The 22,918-nt window shown below is 38.2% G+C and overlaps 1 protein-coding gene across 1 annotated transcript in view; it reads left to right on the forward strand.

Annotated features, from left to right (window-relative positions):
* The window catches only part of RIC8B (RIC8 guanine nucleotide exchange factor B), a 30,630-nt gene that overhangs the window by 710 nt on the left and 7,002 nt on the right, over window positions 1–22,918 (forward strand). The window contains exons 2-9 of the mRNA XM_057382677.1: window positions 2,310–2,357; window positions 10,075–10,683; window positions 13,271–13,365; window positions 16,634–16,787; window positions 17,104–17,199; window positions 19,531–19,675; window positions 19,835–19,979; window positions 21,711–21,830. Of these exons, the coding sequence (XP_057238660.1) occupies window positions 2,310–2,357; window positions 10,075–10,683; window positions 13,271–13,365; window positions 16,634–16,787; window positions 17,104–17,199; window positions 19,531–19,675; window positions 19,835–19,979; window positions 21,711–21,830 (1,412 nt within the window). The remainder of the gene's footprint in view (window positions 1–2,309; window positions 2,358–10,074; window positions 10,684–13,270; window positions 13,366–16,633; window positions 16,788–17,103; window positions 17,200–19,530; window positions 19,676–19,834; window positions 19,980–21,710; window positions 21,831–22,918) is intronic.

The raw sequence follows: 22,918 nt of genomic DNA on the forward strand, positions 1-22,918 counted from the left end.
TGCGAGGAAAGCAGGCTTGCAAGGCAGCACAGAGCTCATTGCGAGGAAAGCAGGCTTGCAAGGCAGCACAGAGCTCATTGCCAGGCTCGGCCCCGGGCACCCTCGGTCGTGTGTTGTCCGCGCTCAGTGGGTTGTGTGGGTTATCAAAGGAGCTGTTTGGTCGCGTACATTTGCCTCATAAGTCTTTTAACCTACATATATCGTTGGGCAGAGGCTGAACAGAATAACGCTCAGGTCTCTTGGGTACCTGCCCACCTGCCTGAGGTGCTGCCCTTTGTGTGCAGCCTTTGTCACCGGGAATAGGGAGGCCTTTCCACCGCCTGGACAGTGACCGTGTGTGTAAAAAGGGCTGACAAACCTCGCTTCATTTTCCCATTTCTCTGCCCAAGCGAAGCGGGAAGACAGCTTAGAGCATGGTGAGCTATTAATGCTGACAGATATGAAAGTGTACTGTCTGCTGCTGTTGCAGTCTGTGTATGCTCAGTCAAGAAGTGAAGGKGTTTCCTGCTAATGTAGGGAATTGAAAATCAGAATGAAGATAGATGTTGAATTTTATATTCCCCCCCGCTTCTGAAAGGGGTATTTTGACACCTATATTTTAGTAGASCAGTATAGTCAATTTTGAAAGATTGCATCTCAACTTGTCAGGTGTCTGTCCCTTGTACAGGTGCTTGTGTGACTGGTACACTGACTCAGAGTTTGGCTTTGGATGTAATTTAAATGCAGTCGTCTTGAACTAACTATTGAGCAAAATTTAGGAATCTGTTACAGGAACRAACATTCAGAATTTTAGTTAAAATTTCACAGCTTTGTGATTAGGGGAGAAGCCAAATGAATATGGATTGTTGTGGGTATTCTTCAGCCTCCAAGAGGTGTCTTGWAATTTGCTGTCTTGAGTGCAATATGTTTTACATCTCACAATGGCAATAACTGATGTCTTCACTCAAACTTGGGTTTGTAAAAGAACCTTGAGCAACAATCTTGGCATAGGCTGCCTTTGTGCATATGAAATTCAAAGATATGCAGGATTGATGCAGCTGCAGGGCACTTTCTCTGAAAGAGCAGTAGATCAGGAGTTCATGAGACACATCTATTTTATCTCACTGACCTCTGAGGTATAGAGGAAGAACTGAGAAAACCTTTTATGTCCATCCTTACYCTTCAAAATGACCCTGTGTTAAGTGTGCTGAGTCAAAAAGCATGCACAAGCATACTTTCTTAATTTTGCTGTACTGGATGTTATACCTTCTCAGCAGCTTTCCCAGAWGAATTATTTAGGCTTGAGTTAAAGTCTCAAGGACAGAGAGTTCATGCAGCTTCTGTTCTGACATTTCAAGTATTTGAATGAAGTCTTGGAGTTAAAAGTTAAATCTTTTGGAGTGGGATGGGAAACTTTTAATAGTGGTAGGGTAGATGTCCGAGGCCTTTCTGTGTCATTGTGAGCTTGGGTCCTGAAAGGTAAGAGGCCCATGAATGTGCTGTGGAAGGTCACTTTTGTTTTCCAGTCACTTGCATGATGTAACAAGTTGCATATTAGAAGTAGGAATCAAGGGGGTTTTGGTTGTTTTTTGGTTTTTTTTTTGAAGCTGTTCATCATGCTTGATCATTTAGATTGGAAGTTTTAAAATGTTAAGAGATCTGGTATTAGTGCTGTTTTCTCTGACTGTCATAATAACTTCTGCTGTATGACAAATATTCCACTAATAGCAWTCTTCAGGATATAACATAGAACTAGATTCAATTGCTGTTTGAAGTGTTTAATGAGAACTAAGGACTTACTGTTAGACCATGTCTTTCTTGTGTTTAACAGTACCAAAAAAACACATACCTTGGTAAGGTGTTTTGGAAATTGCCAGAATAGTAGSAAGGCTTATTTTATTTGTTCTGCTTGTTTTCTGGGCAAGATGATGCTGTGATGGTTCTGGTTTGGGACAGGCAGAGCAGGCAAAAGCTTGTAAGCAARGTCTGCTTGRGGAAGAAGCAGAGTAATGAGGTATKTGCAAACCACAAGGCTGTAGCTGACATTTTTCACTGTCAGGTGCCATGTGTGAGGTGTTGACTCACCTAGAAGCACATCCCACAGATCAAGGCTCGCTCTGCACCAGTAGTTAACAGTAAAACTCTTGGAGTCWCAGAGGTTTCTCTTGCTGTTGGGGAGGATGGGAAAAAGACTCGAGTTGACATGGTTATGGCCTCRTTATCTGAGGCTGGGTTTAACCAGACTCCTGAAGTTTTTGGTAGTTTTGCAGTTATTACATACTTAGCAGCTGCTGTGCATGTAACAAACACAAACTCTTCTTTACTTACAGAATCGGGCCACTTTCAGATTTGATCCTGCAGATGAAGACAAAAGAAAGGTGAGTAAAATAGGCTATTGAGCTGCATACCTCMATGCAGGAGTATAACACAGTAAAAGCAGTCTCTTGGCTGCCATTGTGAAATGGTGAAAACACTGAGTATAAAGTTATATTTTAATTTTTGCTTCTTCAGTGTGAGAGACATGACAAYTACACATTCCCTTTTTTTAAAAAAGAGAGAAGCAAACTCGCCTAGCAAAGCCCCCAGCCTTGAATGGRAGTAGTTACAGAAAAGCCCATAAATAATTTTGCTGGGCACAGATTTGAGATGAGGTGGAGTAAGGGCAAAGATACTCTTCTGTATCTACTGAGATAAAATTTTGCAATAGATTTTTCCATCTTCTATCTTCTCAGCAGGCAGCAATATGACAGATGTATTTCTTGTCTCTGTGAGATGCTTACAGAATACTAGAGATTAAGATGAAAGGATAAGAACAGAAGAAAGCTGTTAAGCTGTAAGGAAGACAGGGTTACAGAAGGCTGTTATTCCAAAGGTKGCTGTAATAGTGAGATGTGGTACATGCATGTCAGGTGTCAAAGAGGGGAAATGTGTATTGAGCTGTACAAGTGTGGCAGGGCTTTACACATCCCTTGGGATGCCTCCACAGCCTCCCATTTAAAGCTTGGACATGGAACTTTTTATTTTTTCCTGTTGTTATTTTTAGGGTGCAATATGTAATAACAAGCCCCTTCCTTTCTGTTGGGTATATTGGGGATGATTTAYGTATTTATTCAGAAAATGGTCATTAGCGAATGAGGCTGTATGTTTCTGCTATTTCTGGAATAAACTCAAAGCTTGAAATCAGAATTGCAAGGTTCCTGCAAACATAGTTTGTCTGAAATTGGGAGCACATAGTTTCATTCCATGATTTTATGCAAAAGCTAAATATTTTAAGGTATTACGTTTTTTTCTGGTACAAGTGGGTGGGATGATAAGTCTCTCAGTCCTTTGCATTTGCAAACCCATCAGTTTTGTGTACTGTAATCTTCAGTTAAAATTCTTTATTCCACAGAGGMCTCGAAGGCCTCTTAGCTTTGCTTTATCCATGGCTTTACTCAAAGCTGACACTGTGATGTGGGGATGGACTGTGTGTGTCCTTTCTGATCTCTAGAACTCAGCTGGCACCTTGATGTGGTGTTCTTGCCTCTCTTCSCTCACCATCCCTTTTTAATCTGTCAATGAGCAAATGTCTAGTGTGAAAATTTGATTGCCAGCTATAGAATATAAGAAAGGAAAAAAGCAGAAGCCAAATTGGCAAAAGCCAAATGAAAACAATGAGTTTGGTGCATGTGAGGTATACAGTATAAGGATTTTTTTTCTGTGGGTAGTTTGGTTTGGGTTTTTTTTGGGGTGAGTTTGGTTTTTTTTTTTTTTTAACAGCTGTTCAACTACATACACTCTATATCCTTGCTATCTGCAAAGCATTGAGCATTCTCCTTTCATCCTTCAGTTAAGGTAAAAAATAAAAATGCTTTAAATTGAAACTAAAGTAGGACTTTATGGTTTTGTCACTGGTTTCCAGTGCTGTTGAAGACTTTGCCTTATAACCTGATGAATGCAGGACATGCTTTTTACCAGTCCCTTGCTGCATATTGGCTTTTTTCATTGCCTAGGAAAAAATTTGCTTGTACTTGTGTACTCCAGCAAGCCTCAGACTTTGTTGTAAGTCATTTATATTTATGCAAGAGTGCAGTTAAAAGATCAACAATGCTTGTTCTTTCTGCATCACCTAAAGCTTCAGCCAGGGCTTTAGAATTACAGCAAGGTTGTGTCAGTAGTGGGATTGTGTTGTAATGTAGGKGCAGCTATGCTTTAGGCTTTTGTAGTAGGATACTGTTAGGAAGGGGATAACCATGTGTGCCAATGACATGCTGAAAATACAAAAGATAGAAAAGGCARAACTATGGCTTGACTAGAATCTGGGTAAATTTAACAGAATAGATTGTTCTGCAGTGATAAGGCTATCAAAACATGATGCTTTAGGCTGTAAACTGAGCTATAAACTAACTAAATCAGCAGTGAGTTTGTGATACTGAATTCCAGGAAGAAAGTAGGTTGTGTCCTCTAGAAGGCAGGAAGAGAGGTAATGCTATCAAGCTTGTCTATCTGGACATAGCCACAGGACTGGAATACATCACAGGGTGATAAAAAGCACAAGATTGTAACATGAACTGTCCTTGTACTTGTCCTGGTTGTTTGTGTAATGATGTATCTTTCTGCACTGCTGGCTGTTATGGATATAAATCTGTGTGGTACTCCAAGATCCACTCACATCAAGTCAGTGCCAGTCCTTTTTTAACTTATTATGAACAAATAAAAAATAGGAATTTGTGGAAGCCTGTTTTTAGTTTCTATGTGTAAACAGTATAGAAAGTGCCAGCCAGAAGTAAATATGTTCTGAAATAGCAGCTGAAATTAAGGCAGTGGGTTTTTTTTCTGAGGAACTTAATGAACTCTTAGAAATATAAAATACTTGTCTCAAGCAGTCAAGAAGTTGTTGACAGTGTTTTGCTGGGAAAAGTTGAGTTTTCAGACCTGCAGSACTTCACAGCACCGTGGCATGGTTGAGACAAACAGTAGATTCTTTARGTCTGTTCTGGAATCCACTCCAGAAAATTAGTATATATTAACTTAATCAGGCAATCACCTTGGAGAGAGGTGTCAGGTATAGTGTCTCCCTCTCTGTGGCACAGCAGGTGCTTCAGCTCAAGCTCACATATTCTAATACAAAAAGGAAAAGGGTTTTTGGACCACTTTATCATTATTTAATAGCTTTGSTCTCCATTATTTATTCTTACTGCTTCACAAACTACACGTTTGTGCTGTTTACAGACTTAAAATGGTAAGAAAATTACAGTATCCTTTGAGCCCTGGAAATGTCTGTCAGCACTGATTGCCTGGGTGGTCAGAGCATTCCACAGCTGGAAGTTGCTACAGCACCATTTGCTGTGATATAACARACAAATCTGTCTGAGATAGCAAGTAAGGCTTTTAAAATTGGATGGAGACACTGAATTAGTGAGRGGAAGGGRGTAAAAGGGAAACAGTAGACAAATGTARGAATATGTCTAACAAGCCATATTGTTACCTGAAATGGTTGACCTCTTCCCTCTTCTGTCAGCTTCAACTTTTGTAGTATTTGTAATAACATCTGCTTTCTGCTGTATTAGGTCCACCCTACTGTGTTGGGTCTCTAATAGAGATCTTTAGAATGAGACCACTTTTCTTGAATTATTGTTCAGGTTCAATTTGAACATGATGGATCTAAAATTCAATGGGGAGAAAATCACAAAAAACTATCTTTTCCCCTTGCATTGCTGAGTGTTTTTGAGGTGTTGAAGTAGCTGATGGTAAATCATATCAAATGTATTKTGGGCTTTTCTCTACCCATTAAATTCATGATGTGGGGAGATTCTGTCAGTCTGTGGACAGTAYCATATTTCAGCTCTGGAAGGATGGAAGGAGTGAAGTATGTTTATGGAGCAAGATGCTGTCGCACTCTAAATCTTAGAAGAACCTCATTCTTAGTGCTGTTGATGCTTCAGGGAGGTCTGAAGGTTCCTGCAGCCACCAAGGCACAGTTTTTCTTTCCCTAGTAAATTTGTGGCAAGCTTTTAAAGCCTTTTAGCGGGTGTCCTGTAAAAACATAAAGCTCAAGTTCTCCTGTGGACACACTGTGTGGTGTCTTAGTTGTTATAGGTCTGACTTCACCAAATCCCTCAAAGGTGTGCGAGTCTGTAAGAGGAAAAAGGCACTAAGTATATTTATTAATACTAACATTTGTTCTAATTTCACTCTGGTTCTGCCCATTCCCATGCAGCATTTTTCAGTTTTTATTGAAACCTCTTAATGTTTATGACAAGCCAGTGAAACACCCTTCTTTCACCACAGGATTACAGAGGGTAAAAGGGTTCTCCCTCTCCCTTCCAGTGAGGTGAGCAAGGAGGGCTGCTGTGAGTGCAACTACACAGGATTTCACCTTTCTRTGAAGGTGTTTATTGCACCAGTTGTGGCAACAGGAATTGCTTAGTGTGCTCCTCACCTCACCTGCAGAGCTGTCATGCTCTCACATGTTTATACATTCAGCTTGGAGCTGTGCCATGTCAGAGCTGGCAGGCTCCTGCCCAACAGCCAACCTCCCACAGTTATTRGAGGCTGAGCAGTGAAGTGCAGAAGTGAAGCAGGCTGAACCCTGGAGGAATGCAAGAATACACCTCCCTTCCCTACCCACATMTGTCCACAAAGACAAAAATTTGCCATGGCCTTCTCAGGGGAGGTTTTCTGATTGTCCTGATATTCAGCACACTTGATGATCCRTATTATGTAAATGTTGTCTTGGCATCCAGAGAAAATGGAAGTTTTAGCTAACGTTTCAAATATTCTTGGGCTTACTTTCTCACTGGAAAGCTTAGCCTTGGATGCTCAGTTCTGAAATCTAAAACGCAGAAACTAAAGAGTTTAGTTCCCTTTCCCTTTCCCTTTCCTTTCCTTCCCATCCTCTCCCCTCCCACCAGCCTAATTATCCTGTGAACAGAGGTGGTGGAAGATAATGGAAGTAAAAAAATTACACCTTTTGGCCCAGAGCAGCACAGCAGGTCTGTTACTGAGCAAGGGAGAAAACACAGGTCTCTTGTGTCTCATGGGGGGTCTTTTTCTACTGGGCTGTGTTGCTTCTTAGCCTTAAGACTTCATGCTGTATAGATAAATGATCAAAATGAGTTAACAGTTTTATTTGTCAAAATAAGATGGCAAATGGGTTTTACTGGCCTTCCTTGTTTTAGCACAAAGTTTAACACTACAGCATAGAYAGGAATGGTGTTTTTTGCTCTATTAATCTTGCTATTAGCACAAAAAGTGAGAAATCTTGAATTTCAGGGAAATGAATGGATTTTACAATAAAAAAAAAGTTTGAATTAGAAACTTGAGTTTGTGAAAAAGTATACGAAACACACTTCTTGTGTAGCATGACTGGTGAAAGTAAAAATGTTAGCTGGGTGTTGAAAGGATGGAAYCCCAAACAAAGGAAATGTTACAGTCTTGTGGTGACTTTAAGGGTAGCAATAAAGCCCCCAAAACTAGAACAATCRTTGTACATGTTGTGGAAGGGAGAGGTACCTTCCTGTCTGAATTTTCACTTTCATTTCCAGCCAAATAAATGAAATCTGTGCCCCTTGGTTTATGCCATGCTAATGGCTTGCAGRGTGGTGGAAAGAGCACTGACTAAAGAAAATGAAAAGCATAATAATCTTTTTGTGGTCACATYTCTTCCTGTTTCTCTTCTCTCTGTGCATCATTTCCCTTGTGCCATCAAGGCCTAAACAGAAAATGTGAAAATGTACTGTATGGCATTTGGTTTTAGATGTCTCCAAGGCAATTTCCTAATAGGGTGAATCTTCAGAACTTTCCATGGATAGCTCTGCAATTAWAATCACATACTCTGGCTTTTCCTGAGCTGCTGTTGGCACTTGGGATCAGCCAGCAGTGGTTTGCTGTCACAGATATCCTAACTGATTTTTTATTCCTCTAAAATCACTCTTGATGACTCACTGGGTCTGACTCCAGAGAACTTTGTCAGCAGTTAAGTTGTAAGCAGGTTGCTAAATCTCAAAAAAAAAAAAAAGTTCTATTTAATATCCATCTTTAATGCAACTATTCAGAGTTAAGACTCTGCTGCATGTCACTGAGATTTGAAGTCAAGAGATGATTTTATATTTTTTTAATTACATTGCATGTATGGAGGGAAGGTTAGACTTCATGTGTCACAGCAAGTCAGCAGGAATTTGGTGCCCTTTGGGATCCTTCCTGCAGTGCTTTTGACATTTTACAGTGACAGTTCCTTAGCAGTAGGTGAGTAAAAAAGAATTTATGGGAAAAATAATTTAAAAATCAGTCAGAATTTGAGAGGCTTGGTCTCTTTGTAATCAAATGAGTGTTCAAAACTTGTATAAATTGTTACAGACCACCTTGTAACAGCTAGGRAACTTCCTAGCAAGAAAGACAATAACTGCTAAGTCTAACAGACAAGTGCTTAAACACAGAATGAACTGGCATTTTTTTTGAGGCTCTGTGAACCATCCATTCAGTTCTGTGTTATTCCTCAAAACCAAACAGACTCCACACTTCAGCTTGCAAAGCACAGTTAATTGTGTGGAAAACTCTTAGCAACAGAAAGTGAACTCTTCTAAGAAGTTGAGCTGTGAGTAGGTAATTTGAATCTAAACTGGTAATTTTTTGTTTCCTAGGCATTTTTGAAAACACTTCAAAGATGCCACATTCAGAAACATTTAGTGCAGGTCTAGCMTACCACACTGAAGTCAGGGAATTGTGCAGATTCGTGTGAGCAGCATTAGGTTAATATTGAAGAAATCAGAGAATGCTGTACTTGAGTATCTTCTTCCAGCTCCTGTAAGTATTTATAAGCCTATACAGGGAGTCAGATGTGGGTTTATAGTGTTGTAGTGTCTCTAATATTCTGATGAAGATTTCTCRTGCTGCCTATGTGATAAAAGGTGGAGATCATTCCTTGTTTTCAAAATCTTACTGGATTAGTCTAGTCAGGGCTGTGGAGATTCATTCAAGGTCTTGGTTGTCTGGGTGGTGCTTTTGGGTGGGCTTAACCCCAGGACAAGCATATTAGAAATCATATTGTGTGTTCCTACTGTCTGACTTTGTTTACAAATTTTCTTTTAACATTGTTGAAGTTAAAACAAGTTGAAGACTTGTGTTGTTTTCTCTATTGTTCTTCTGGACAGTCTGTTCTAGATTTGCTTTAGACTTAATGTTCATTCTTGGTTTTGTTGATTTCCTTATTTTGGCTCTGACTGTAAGTCATCACAGTAATAAAATAGGCTTAGATGTCCCAAGTGGAGTCTTTGTTTTGAACTTTGGTCAGGGTCATGTGCTTTCCACCTTTTCATTGTGGTTGTGATGGTGAAAAGTGGAATTCCAGAGACCACTCCCCAAKAACTATTTGATAGTTTACTAATATTCCTACGCTTTTTGTAATCACTTTCTTTACTAACACTGCCTGAAATCGCAGCATGAATTTTGGGTCCTAAGCAGACTTCTCCACCAGGGCTATTCAACTCAGTTGCTGCTCTGGCTTCTTTGGTAATTTATTCATTTTGATGGTCAAGACACCAAGCTGGGGAGCTGAGAAGCATGGAGGAAGTGTGTCCTAGGAGGTACAGTGCAGTTTGTATTGTTTTGGGAACTTCTTTGTAACTCTATTTCTGACTCTGGTACCCAGGAGTATGGTGTTGTCTTGACCTTAGGCATTAAAACCTGATGGAATCCTCTCACATCAAGCAATCTCTTCTGGCCTGTCTTTTCTCCCCTTTGATTGATTGATTGTTTATTTCTGTCTTATAAAAGGTAATACTTCTCTAATTCAGATGTTACAGTTCTTAACTGCAGATTATTGGGGTGTTGTATTCTCTCATGCTGCATTTATATGATTAATGTTTACCCCTGCAGTCCTGTTGGTATAAAGAATCCATGAACTGTTTGGACATCAGGAACAATCTGTGTTGATAAAGCAGCAGTTTTGCTGCCTTTTGTAACAGTTCATATTTTGAAGAGCTAATATGGAATACCTAGTTTCTCAAGTCAGATAAAAACTCAGAAGTWATGTGGAAGTTTAACAAAGTAGTTTCTTATTGCCACCAATACTTTGACACTAAAACTGTTCCCTTTTTCTTTGTTGTGTTTGCCTAGAAACTGTGTGAGGGAATTCTAAACATCCTTGAAAAAGACACAAAAACTTCATGTCAAGTTGCCTGCCTGGAGGCCCTCCGAATTCTCTCCAGGGACAAGAAGGTTTTAGTGCCTGTAACCACMAAGAGGAACATGCAGATCCTTATGAAGCTAGCAAAGCTGGACACTGTGGAAGAYCCTTTGGAGACAGAATCTGAATTTCCTGTGATAGTCGAAGCCTTAAAATGCCTCTGTAACATAATTTTTAATAGTTCAGTTGCACAGAAGCTCAGTTTGGAACTGAATCTTGCAGCCATGCTTTGCAATCTTCTGCAGAAATGTCAGGAGCGGCAGCTGGTTGGTGACATTAAATGCTTTGATTTGCGTCTCCTGTTCCTCCTGTCCCTTCTGCACACAGATATCAGATCACAGCTCCGTCAGGAACTGCAAGGGGTGCAAGTTTTGACTCAGGCTTTGGAGAGCTCCCTGAGTGTAAGATGGACAGAGGAATATAAAGCAGCAGAAGATCGTGACAGGCCTCCTCTGTCTTTGCAAGAGACAGACTGTGCCATTGAGGCACTAAAGGCTCTCTTTAATGTAACACTTGACAGTTGGAATGTCCACAGCAAGGTAAGACTTAGCTGAAGTGAATTTTTWAGTTGGTTTTGTTTAGCCTGCAAGAACCAGCAGGTTGATACACAAGAGGCAGTTGTTGTTCCTGTTAATATTTGGAAAAAAAGTCTTACCCATACRTTTTCTGTGTAATCAAAGAATAGCTTGGCTTGCATAATGCAGTGTTTTTGAGTATAAAAATGCAAAAAATACTATTTCATAATAGTCTTCGATTTCTGAAGAGAAATAGATGTTGTTCACTAATAATTAACTGGCTAGGAAAAATTTCTTAATCTAAGTGTGTCAGATGGCTGTATCTCTGGAGGTTGTGGACTATAACAATAAGGTAATAGAGCTGAGAGCACTCCCTAGTTTTTACCTGTTTTACAATAAGTACATCAACTCACATTTTTAACGAATAACTCTGACAAAAAGTGGTACTGTTTTTAATATCTTTGTCCTATCCTCCCAACACCAGCTTTGGTCTTCAACATGATCTTTTAAGATGAGATCATATACCAGAAGGAAATACATTTTCATTGTTATGCCTTATAAATATGGTTTATCTTGGTCTGCTTTCATTATGACATCCGATATTTCTTTTTCCTKAGATAACTATGCTTCCTATGCATTGCATCCTTAAATTTATAAACAGAAATTACAAGGATACTTTTGCTGAGTAGGCTGAGTCTGTGCTACAGTAGGGGAATTACACAGGAAATCTTTCTTTTTAGTCCATATTGTCTTTAGAGCAGTGTTTACTTCCATTGGACATTGTAAATATGCAGTGTTATAAAGCTGATCAAAATTTTGCAGTGGTTAAAACTTGTAAATAATTCTTCTCTAGTGTATTGGACTAAACAGCAAATAAGGCAATAACTATGACTTTAAGGAATGTAAAACTTGAGAAAAGTCTGAATTTTATACTTYGCTTTAATGTCTGAAGGATATGCTGAATAAGAAACCATGAAATTTAAGATTAAGTGACGGAAGGATCAGTGAAGCTAATACTGAGAGTTTCAGTGAAATATAAAGAAATTGGGGTTTCTTCTATTTTTATTCCTGACTTAGACACTTATTAAAAGTATCTTTAACTTTGTCAAAGACATTTGTGTAGACAAATGATTGTTTTGGAGGTAAAAAAGCATGTARCACAGCTATATGGAAAGTTGGAAAAAGAAACTGTATTACATATTCACCTTTTGAGAGGTAAGCTGTTGTCATCTGAAAGATTGTTTTACTCCTAAAAAGTATAAAATCTGGAGAGACATAAAGCCCAGCTGACTGCAGGAAGGCAGGCAGGAGATGGCACACAGTTGTGGAGTTATCTGCTGAGGTTTTGTGTGGCTGCTCTCTGTGGGATGAGGGAGACTTTGTTCTAGAAATCTTTTCCTCCTTGAAAAGCCAAAGCATGCATGCAACTTTTTTTTTTCTTTTTTTAATGAGAGTTTAAGACATCCGAGGGCAGAAGAAGCTTATTTTGTGTTTTGAGATAGAACTAAATAAACTCTTTAGTAGAAATTCCTGAAAGCAGAGAACCTTTAAATTCCAGAACTTTTTAGTGCCTGTTAGCTGTTAGCCAGATATATTAGGTGACATTCTGCATAGTGAATATTCCAGTGGCAATTTTAATGGTCTGTAAGAGTGAAAGGTTTGTTAATAAAGTGGGCTGAAGATGCAGAATTTGAAGAGATTCCAAACAGCATAACACATGGAAAGTTAAAGGAGAGCAGACAGATTAGGCATGTGGGTAGAAAGCTAAAGGAGCTMCATCCCAATGTGGAGAGTACCATTTGAAACCCCAGTTTTTAATGAGTGGAGATGGTTTCACAGTAGCAAAGCCAGACAAGAGCTGCAGGTGGGGTACASTTGGCAGATTTGGATGCTACAAAAGATGCATTGGGTGCTTTGTGCCAGGTCAAACACTCCAGAACATATAATGGGTGCCAAGAGTTGTTGAAAAAGGGTGAGGACAATGATACACMGTCAAATGATTGCAGTTACTGTGTACTTTTGTGTGGCTGCTGTCTGGTGGGACACTGGAAGGGGGATTGCTTGGAGAGAGCAAAAGTAGGGCAAATAAGTTATAACTGCTGTGAAGTTATTAATGGTATGGAGGAAARGTGTCAAGGGAGCAGAAACAAGAGAATTTGAGACAGACTGGGTGGAGGAATGGAACCTGGCAGCAAAAGGCCTAAATGAGGAGAAGAAATGAAAATGAAAGAAATGAAATGAAGAACTTACATAATCTGAATGGATGAAGTGGTGGCTGGTGTAAATCCAAGAAGGAGGATGGTGATACATTAGGAATAGTGGTGTGGAATTGAGCAAACACTTGTAACTGTATTTTGTAGTAGTGAAGGCTGATTTAACTGGAAAAACCTTCCCAGTGACTTTYAGAAGGGCTGGTTCAAAGTCAGCTTGTGAGAATTATGTAGCATTAAGCATTCAGTGAACACTAAGGTACAGTCCTTTTATTGATAGGGATGGATGTTATGATCTAATAGGTATTTTCCATCTTTAATTTTTATTATTCTAGTGACCTGAAACCCTCACTTGCAATCTTCAAAATGAAAAAATATCTTCATCATTTATATTTATATAGAATGAATCTCATCAATTTCGTTACATGGCTGCCATCCTTCGACACTGCTTATTAACCACGGGCCCTACTGAAGAAAAAACTGAAGAGTTGCACAGGTTGGTAGAACTGCAGAACCAATCTATGTTAAAAGGTTTTTGTTTGGTTGGTTTTCCTAAATAGAAATTGCCTGAAATCTAAAGTGGAAATCCGAGAAACAACGAAAGCTATTAATTTTGAGTTAATGTTTTTAATCTTTTTTGATGGAAGCTGTTTTCTTCAAATATCTTGTGCTATTGCAGAAGGATGTAAGTTATGCAGGTCCTTTTGGATTTAGCTTTTGCAAACACTTGCAGATGAGATCCGGGAAGGGCTGTGCATATAGAAGTAGACAGCTGTGAAGAGGATGTAGTGTTGGTGTGATTTCTGTCCTTGCTTTTTTTCAGTCACAAGGGTTCTTTTTTGTAGCAAAGCTGCCCACGTAGACCTTATGGACAAATCAAAGCAAAGGTTTTCCATAATTCTGAGAGGAGGAAACAGAATAGAAATGAGGATGCATGGACTGCCTTGTGTCACTTCAGTTGTTCCCCCATCTCCAGCAGACTCAGTGTAGCACTGCATCAGTCTTTCTGTTATGCTGAGGAAACAACTTTGTCCCTCAGTTAGCAAACTGTAGCTGGTTAAGTTAGCTGAAGAGTAAAGAATGCAAGTATAGCATTTTTATATGTGGTGTTTGATCTTGATTTACGTGCCACAAGAGCACCGTGCTGGTTTTCATTGTTGTGGTTCAAATMTTTCAGCCTTTTTGCAGAGCCCGTCTTAGAAATCTAAAAGGATGTAATAAAAGCTAAAAAACTGAATGCACTTTTCCACGAAGTCTGTCCCATCACAAGGCAACTCTGGAATAGAAAAGCTACACTCAGAAATAATGTCCTGCAAATCCTCAGAGGGATTGGGGCCTGCATCACAGGGCCTCACTTCAGTCTGCTGATGTATTTGGACAAGCAAAACTTTAATTCCTGATAGASCTTCACTAAATGAGTAAACTGTTGCTAGCAGTCTATAGCCAAAAARGAGGGGCTCTGTCATCATTTGGGCTGTCCAACGTGCTGGACCCTGACCACACAATCTTTATTGTGAGAGCAGAGCACAACTTCCAGCTCTGCTTTCCACTTGAAGCCTWTCAGTAAGGCAATTACAAAAACTGTGTTTAAAATAAAATAAACTACAGTGTTGAATGCAGAATAAACTTTATGAAGCATCAGGGAGATACWTTTATATTTCTTAGGATTGCTGATCACTTGCACTTCCCTAAGTTTGTTAATCTGCAGAACTTAAGATGCTTCAGTGAAAGGTTTGGACAGCCTGGTAAAGCACATCATTTGAATGCCTGTGCTCTGAATGTGTAAATTGAAGATTTATTTTAGGTGAACACTGAGTGTTGGATACATGCCCTGAGCATGATGTACTGATTGTCAGTGTGACTACTTCTAATWAAAAAGCAGGAGTTACCCATAAAAATATCTTAACTACTTTCATACCCAGTATTGTCATTGTGGTTCTGTTGTGTCATTACTTAATGTTTGATTATGAACAGCTTAAAGTACCCCATATTAGAGTGAGTGTCATTTTTGCCCACTAACAAGGTTTTAATCAAGGCATTCACTGTCTCTAAATAGGCTTTTGCTTSTGAATTTGCATATCAGGAGGGGGCCGGGAGCATGAGTGGGTGGATGTCATGTCCCAGTGATTAATGATCTCTAGGAAGCCCAAAAGGGGAGAGTAATATAGGCAGTATTTCTACCCCCTGGAGTAGGAATGCAAACACTATTGTGCATATCTGTGCAYAGTCACTGACTTCCTGGTAGCTGGAGAATTTCATACACTCCTCTGCCACAAATAAAACTGTCAGTGGAGTGACAAAGATCAGAAAGCCGGGCTTCATTTATTGAAAAGAATAGCTCAGACACAGTGATCCAGAAAATTAATTTTGTAGGTGTTTGGGAACTTGGTTGTTTAATAAGAAACYGGTAAAAAGAACTTTTGATGGAAGGCCTGAAGCCACCAAACATTTGTTGAATTTCAGTCTGGTTTGTTTCTGACTGTTCCTGAATTATTGGAGAGGARTAACTTCCATGATATAAAAGACTTATCTTGAACAGGAATTAGAAACGAAACAAAGAGAGCAAGCATTCCCAAAAATAATAGTTGTCTGAATTTCAATTGCTAAAAGAGCAAAAGGGAGATGGCACAGGGTGGAACAGCCACCCAGCCTGATCAAAACCAGAACCAACACATTTGTTAGAAATCCTGCTATGGTCTGATTGTCATGATTTGCTTTCTCTTTTATTAATTCTTTGTTAGAATTGTATTAATAACTTAGAAAAAGAGGTCATCTTTTAAGTAGATGTTATTAACTGTCTTAAATGAAGTTGTTTGAAAAGTTTTCTTCATTTTGGAACACTTCACCAGTACTTGAAAGCTCAGTACTCACTGCTTCACTGGTGGCTTTGAGGTCTGGATGGGTAAACCTGAATAGTTTTGTACTATTTCTAAACATATCCATTTGTAAGTTTGGTTGGACATCAGCAAGTAAATAATGACAGAATTGTMATTTTTGCAGCATCTGCATAATTCCTCCCAGTATTCAGAAAAAGCACAAGTCTGTACAATGAGAACAGGGTAGATAGCAAACTCAAGGGRTGTGTACCCCACAAGAGACCCTTGCAAAGTAAGTCCCACCTTACTCCATTTAGAGGAGGGAGGACCCTGTGGTTAATTTAAATTACCTCATGGCTCCTCTTTGTGTGTTGTAGAATGTGAAGACTGCCAGTTACTGAAGGGTAGTGCTTGGTAAATAAACCTGAATCTGTTTTTAATGTGTTAAAAGCCTTCTGTATTTCATATGTACTRTAAGCTAAATAAAAGTGAAAATATWTCAGAGGACCTTAKAAATGGCCACCATGCTGCTCTGTTAGAACAGGAGGAAATGTTTTCTATGTCCTATTTGTCACATTTATGGTGGTAATGTGGATGTGTGGTAAAATGTTTTAAGTTTCAAGGAGGAAAAAAACCTGACGGCTGCAAATCAATGTGAGAGTTCCCCCTGCTGTCCTGCAAGATCAGCTGCTGGAAGCTGTGGGATACTGTGAGGCTGGAAGTAATACTGCACTGCTGCTTTTGGAGCTTTTTGTCGTCCTTTTTTCGTGTTTGTTCCAAGAGCCAGCACTCAGGCCACCTTCTTAAAACCCAAAAAGGAGAAAATAAAGCATTGTTTGAGTTGTAGGGCCTCTTTTTTTATTGCAGTACAAACAGTTTATGGTGAGTTGTACTCTGTTTTTAATTCTTTCTTCCAAATGAATAATGAATTTTTAAAATCTGTTTCAGCAATGCAATCAACCTCTTAAGCAATGTTCCTGTTTCTTGCTTGGATGTTCTTATTAATCCATCGTCCCAGGAGGAAACAGATATAAAATACAATGGTATGAATATGGGAGCTATTCAGATTTTACTGGATTTCATGGAGAAGAGAATAGACAAGGTATGGGCTGCAGGGATTTTTCACAAAAGGAGCCTCTTTCACTGAAAGCAAAAAGTGCACGTGTCAAGCTTCATATAAGTCTTTTAACCAGTACTTAGCACAACTATGTCCTTATAGATTGTGAAACACYTCAAAATAAAGAACAAATTCTTCTSAATATCTGAAGCTACTTGCTTGTKTGTGTCTGAGGACGAACATTTGGCTCTTTGTTTATATAAAGTTCATATTTTGGCTGTCATATAGAACTTTAGTTCATAGAATTTGAAAAGCAACATTTGCTCTTAAAATGTTTTATTAGYATTTGGTTTTATTTTAGGGAAGCAGCTATAGAGAAGGTCTGACTCCAGTTCTCAGTTTATTAACTGAATGCTGCCGAACTCACAGGAATATCAGGAAGTTTATCAAAGCTCAGGTAAGTAAAATATTCATCAAAATTTAAATGTGAAGCTAATGATAAACTTCAAGGTTTGAAGTAATTTTTCAGTCATGTAAATCGATATATATTCTGAGTTCTCATGATACATTTTGTAGAGCTGTTAAATAATAACATCAGGRATATTGTAAAGCTGTGTCAATGAAACAGGTAAAAAACTCAGTAAGATTAGTTCCCTGACACCCAACATAGAAAAAACATTTCAGTGCAGTTAATTCAACTTTGCAGGGCTGTGTGGTGGCCTGTGAGAATAGAAGTGTTCTGATGGGTTCTGCTTGAGGTTTAGTTTTACCTCAGCAGGAAGGAGTTGGAATTAGTCCTGTCAGAGTAAAAGTGTCCCTGGACAGAGAAACACTTCATCACTTGGTCTCTTAAGAGAGCTGCTTGTTAGAGTGTGGACTGTGGGTAGGCTTTTTACAGGGAAAAMGATTTCTGTACCATGGTTAAAGATCTGAAGGATCTGTGTAGCTTGAGTGTGGTGTTTTCTGCTTGTTCTGCTGCTTTTCCTGAGGTTAAGTGGAGAGAAGTTAAAAGATGAGCAAGAGAAAGAAATTGCTCATCTGAATTCTGTCTTTCTTCTAAACTGCAGTGACTTTCGAGTTGCATCCTAGAGGCTGCTCCCAGTTCAAAGCTGTTCCTGATTTCATAAATGGAGTATAAAATTAAAAAGAGCATATATTTTCTGCCTCTTTTGTCTATACTAGAAATGTGGGTTTGAGGAACTTAAGAAACTAGTTGTTTGGTTTTGTTCATAGCAATTCATTTTTAGGATACTTTGCTGATTTGTTAACTAAAAAAGAAAATAAGTTGCAGAGCCAAGCGTTCAGAAGCTAGAAAATGAAGTTGTCTGCATGTTTTTACAACATCTTGGCATCTCAATGTCAAAATATAATTGCATGCTGACTCCTACCACAGGACCACTGCCTCTTATAGTGCAGAGAATGGATGGATGTTGCTAACTGCATGGCTGGATGTTTGATATTTTGAATTACCCTCATTGTTAAGTGCTGGCCTTAGGCTTTATTTCTTGTGTGCTATTCGAATTGTGATCTGAAGACAGGATGATTGATTTCCTCATGGAATATCCTATGGCACTCATCACTGTATTAGTATTAGAGTACTCTGAAAACATKAATTCATTCTTACAAAACACTGGGAAATAGCAGTCATGGTACCATCCCCCTTGGGGGGAGTAAGCAGGGACAAAGTAAAATGGTTTTGCTAATTGTTCAAATACTTTGTTTGAAAGAGACGGGGTCTGTTTTATCCAAAGCAGTCAGCAGTGCAGCATCATGTAAGGATCAGTTCCCAGTGAGTCCAATTTCAGTAGTAATTGTGCTGTAATTTTGTACAGGACATGACTCTTTACATTAGACACCAAAAAGACAAAGAATCTGCAATTTCTTATGACCACTAGCAACATACTAGATTTTATTCCCTAGTAAATATTGAAGATCCATAATTCTTATTTGAGTCTTCAGATCATTAACTATTTCATAATATTGCCCACATTTGTTTGCAGATCATAATATATCCTGTGGATGTGAAAAAATGTACATAGATTTTGAGTCTGAAGGCATCCACACAAGGATGCAGAAGTTAGTTTGCCAAAAAAAACATCATTCATGCACCTCCTGCCTTTCTTGAGGGTTGAAGTTAACAATATTAATGACCTATAATGAGAATATACTGTGTTTGAGGAAAGGTTAAATAGTGATTTCTCAAAAAATATTTCTGAAATATAGCTTGAGCTTTTAAAAGTTTTTTTTTCTGGTTGAAGTTTGCATTTCCTCTATATGTAAATCCCATTTTTTAAAATTAAGTAATAGAAACTTGTAGAACTTGCAATGTACTTATTTTCCTGCTTTTTCATTATAAGCATATCATTGTTCTTTATAAACTACACAGCATTTTAATAGTGTAAGTTTCCTTAAGCTGGCATTTCTAACACTTTTACCAGATATGTGAGCAAAACAGAAGGAACAGAGAACATGAGGTTATGGCTGCCTGTTCACCAACTCTTCTGGGACACCCATTTGTGCTCAGAAACTCTTGATAACTGTATTTTTWAAGTCTACATTTGAGACTGAGTATTTTTCTGCCCAGAATGACAGACCAGAAAACTTAAATATATTAAGCAAGAGTCTCTACTAATGCATGTAAGAATAGTTGTCTGATTTTATTGGCTTTTTTTTTTTTTTTGAAGGGCCGAGTATTTTTTTGTTCTGTTGATGACATTTGTTTTTGCAAGTATTGGATAGATATTTCTTTTCATTTTTATGCTGCTCTTCCCTTTCTTTTGTACTCTAGGTACTACCTCCATTAAGAGATGTGTCCAACCGTCCTGAAGTTGGCACAACYGTGAGGAACAAACTCGTGCGCCTTATGACACACGTTGACCTTGGAGTAAAGCAAATTGCAGCAGAATTTCTCTTTGTTCTTTGTAAAGAGAGAGGTAAAAACCACTTTTTCTTCTACCCTTTGTATAAGGTCTTGCTGTAATGACTGTGTTTGCCTCTTGCTGTTACTCTGAATTCTTGTGGCATTGTGGTTTATTCTGRGGTTTGTTTTGGAGCTGATTACAGCTGAATAATTTTCTGTGTCCTCCCTGCAGTTGATAGCTTGTTGAAATACACAGGCTATGGYAATGCAGCAGGATTGCTGGCAGCRAGGGGCCTGCTAGCAGGAGGAAGAGGAGATCATTGGTACTCAGATGATGAAGATACAGACACAGAAGAATACAAATCTGCAAAGCCAAAGTATAGTATTGTTTTCAATTCCACATACTCTGTTGCATTTTGGATTCTTTTGACATAATTTTTTTTTAGTTTTTACCTTTTTGCCTTTTTCAGAGAGGCCAGTTTTGGAATTTTATGTGTTTTTATTAACTCCTGTCTTCTGCTGATTTCATGGTCTAATTTTTGAGAAACCAGCCTAAAATAGTGACCATCATGTGGTCAGATACGGTTGCAGAGGGTAAAAAAATCACTATGAAAATGATTTAATATCAGTCTGAGTTACTACTTAAAATTCAAGTGTGGAAAGGGATTGTAAGAATATTATTTTAAAAATATAGTAACAAATTAACCAAGATGAATTTTGTCTCAGATTTGTGAGGAACTCACATAAAATTGCCAAGCTGCCAACATTGTTTGTGGGGTATATCTCTGTAATGGAGAAAGTAATGGTGTTCACATATGGCTAAAGTTTTTAACCAGAACTTTGTTAAAAAGGAGCAAGCCAGGAGGTCCAGTTCCAGTTTTGATCTGGTTTCAGATTGCCTGGCAGTAAAACTTTCCTGAAGAGTCAAGTAGGTGACATATGTAAATATGGAAGGAGCAAAATAACTTCTGTACAAGTCACATATCAGGAATCCAGTATACTTGTCTGAAGGATTYAGTGACCACTTAGGAGCTCTGTTGATCTTCATTAATTGTAATTGATTGATTGATAGAGGTTTCAGTTTGTCACATGTAAGATGTTTGGTACATTAAGACTTGATGCCATTTTAAGGATRTTGTGAAATTGTTGGCAATGGAGATCTGAAGTGTCACTTCCTTTTTTTTCTGTTTTACTTTGTTTTCCTTGAAATACCCGGACCTGGTTAGGTACAGTGTGGTTTATTGAAAGATTCTTATTAAGGTACATGAATAGAGGATAGGATTAAGTGKATGAGAATTAGAGGAATTACATTGCTTCTATGCTAAGAAATTTACTCTGAACCAAGAGGTTTCTTCTTATTTCTGCACTTCAGGATTTTTCTTGCTTATATCCTCTGCTATTCTTTCAAAAGCCTGACATCCAGTTCTATGCATRTAAGTAAAAATATAACATATATTTAGTTAAAAGCTGACACTTAAATGAAACATTCAAGACAATTCTCAGTTGATTTATGCATCTGATTTCCTGTATTGCTGTTAAATGTTTGTGATTAAAATATTTGAAAGGATAATGTGTCCTGWAGGTTTTCTTTAAAACCTTCTCTATCACTGTTCACTTGTATTAACAGTGAAAATTAAACTGGCTTTATAAATTCTGAAAGTAAAGTAACATAATCTGATTGGAGCAAAAAAYCATCATCATAGAAGGGTGATAGGTAACTAATTTAGCAGAAAATTGACTGGAATTGAATAAGTTTCCAACATATCTGTCATTCAGTGCCCTATTTATGTCATTAGTGCTAATGACATTATCATTGTTACCATCATTATTCCCCTGGTTTCAAACTATACCTTGATGAGTTCCAATGTGCATTTCTGAGTGCTGACAAGACATTAATACAGGGAATCAACAAGAAGATAGTCACGATTCCTGAGGAAATATGGTATAAATATGAACCTTGGCTATTTATAACAAAAACTTTCACCTGCAGTTCAGACAGTTTTAGTCTTGATGGTTTCTGTTAGTTCTTCCTCTTTCCTGCRATTAAGAAGATAGAAAATGTACCTGTTCCTGCAGAAATGTAAACTGTGTTGTTTTTTCACCTCCAGCATTAACCTCATCACTGGCCACTTAGAAGAACCAATGCCCAATCCAATGGATGAAATGACAGAGGAACAAAAGGAATATGAAGCTATGAAGCTTGTCAACATGTTTGATAAACTTTCCAGGTATTGTACTRTAGCTGTTTTTGAGAGGTAGCTTGTAAACTGGTTCTTTACTRAGGTCTAGTACTTCAAAACTGTGCTAGAATCAACTTCTTTGTAGGATTAGGGCCACTSTAAAAGCAGAGAAAAATGCTTGGCCCTTCAAAGAAAATGGTGATATGTTGCAGGACTTAAGAGGAAACCTCTTTCAGAGAGGAGTGGACAGAATTGGGAAGATCTGGTGGCAAGGGAACCTGCCTCTTGAATAGACAGGCTGATGGTAATAAACATAATAATATTTTCCCCAAGTTAATGAGCAGCATCTCATTGTAACTACTTATGTCTGCTGCTTATATGAAGAACAAATACAGTGTGAAAATAGTTGTCAGAAACAATAAATTGTATAATGGAGCAATTAAAAGGGAATTTACAGTTAAGACTTACTGTGCATTTATTAGGTGAAGTGTGGACTGGATTACTAATCAGCCTTTGTAATTCGTTTTATGTGATTAAGGTAATTCTATGAAAGAAATGGGTACTAAGTGTGACAAAATGGTGTTACAGTGTTTGATCCAGAGAGCTGATCTTTAGTTTATATCTTTCTGTGTGCGAAAGCAAATAGACCTGTGCTATTTTCTGTAGCTTTTTTTTTCTCTTTGGCTTAATATGTCTAGAATTTACTGTTTTTTTCTTTCCCCCTACTTCTAGCCATACTGGAGTGATTGCTTGTAGGTTTTTTTTTAATTCATAAGCACAGTTACATTCCCGAGAAACAGTTATGTAATATTAATTTGCYATTGAACTGAGCTGTAGGAGGTAAATACATCAGTGCATCCATTCTTCAAACATGGCAAAACTCAGCAGCTAGAAATCTGCTTGTTTTGTGACAGTCTGTAGATAGTCAAATAACAAGATCTATTGAGAGAAATGCWGCAAAATTAGTATCTTTTAAATCTCTGTTAAAGATTAGGAATACAGCAAAAGATACAGGAGAATCTGGATTTTACATTAGTTCTCAGAAAACTGAATTACAAGCAGGATTGAAATCAGGGAAGGAACTTAAAACAACTGATCTGAGAGTTGTTAAGTGATTGGATTTTTTTCACATTATT

Source organism: Malurus melanocephalus, unplaced genomic scaffold (assembly GCF_030028575.1).
Source record: "Malurus melanocephalus ecotype Western Australia unplaced genomic scaffold, MMel_1.1 scaffold_578, whole genome shotgun sequence".
NCBI classification, from domain to species: domain Eukaryota; kingdom Metazoa; phylum Chordata; class Aves; order Passeriformes; family Maluridae; genus Malurus; species Malurus melanocephalus.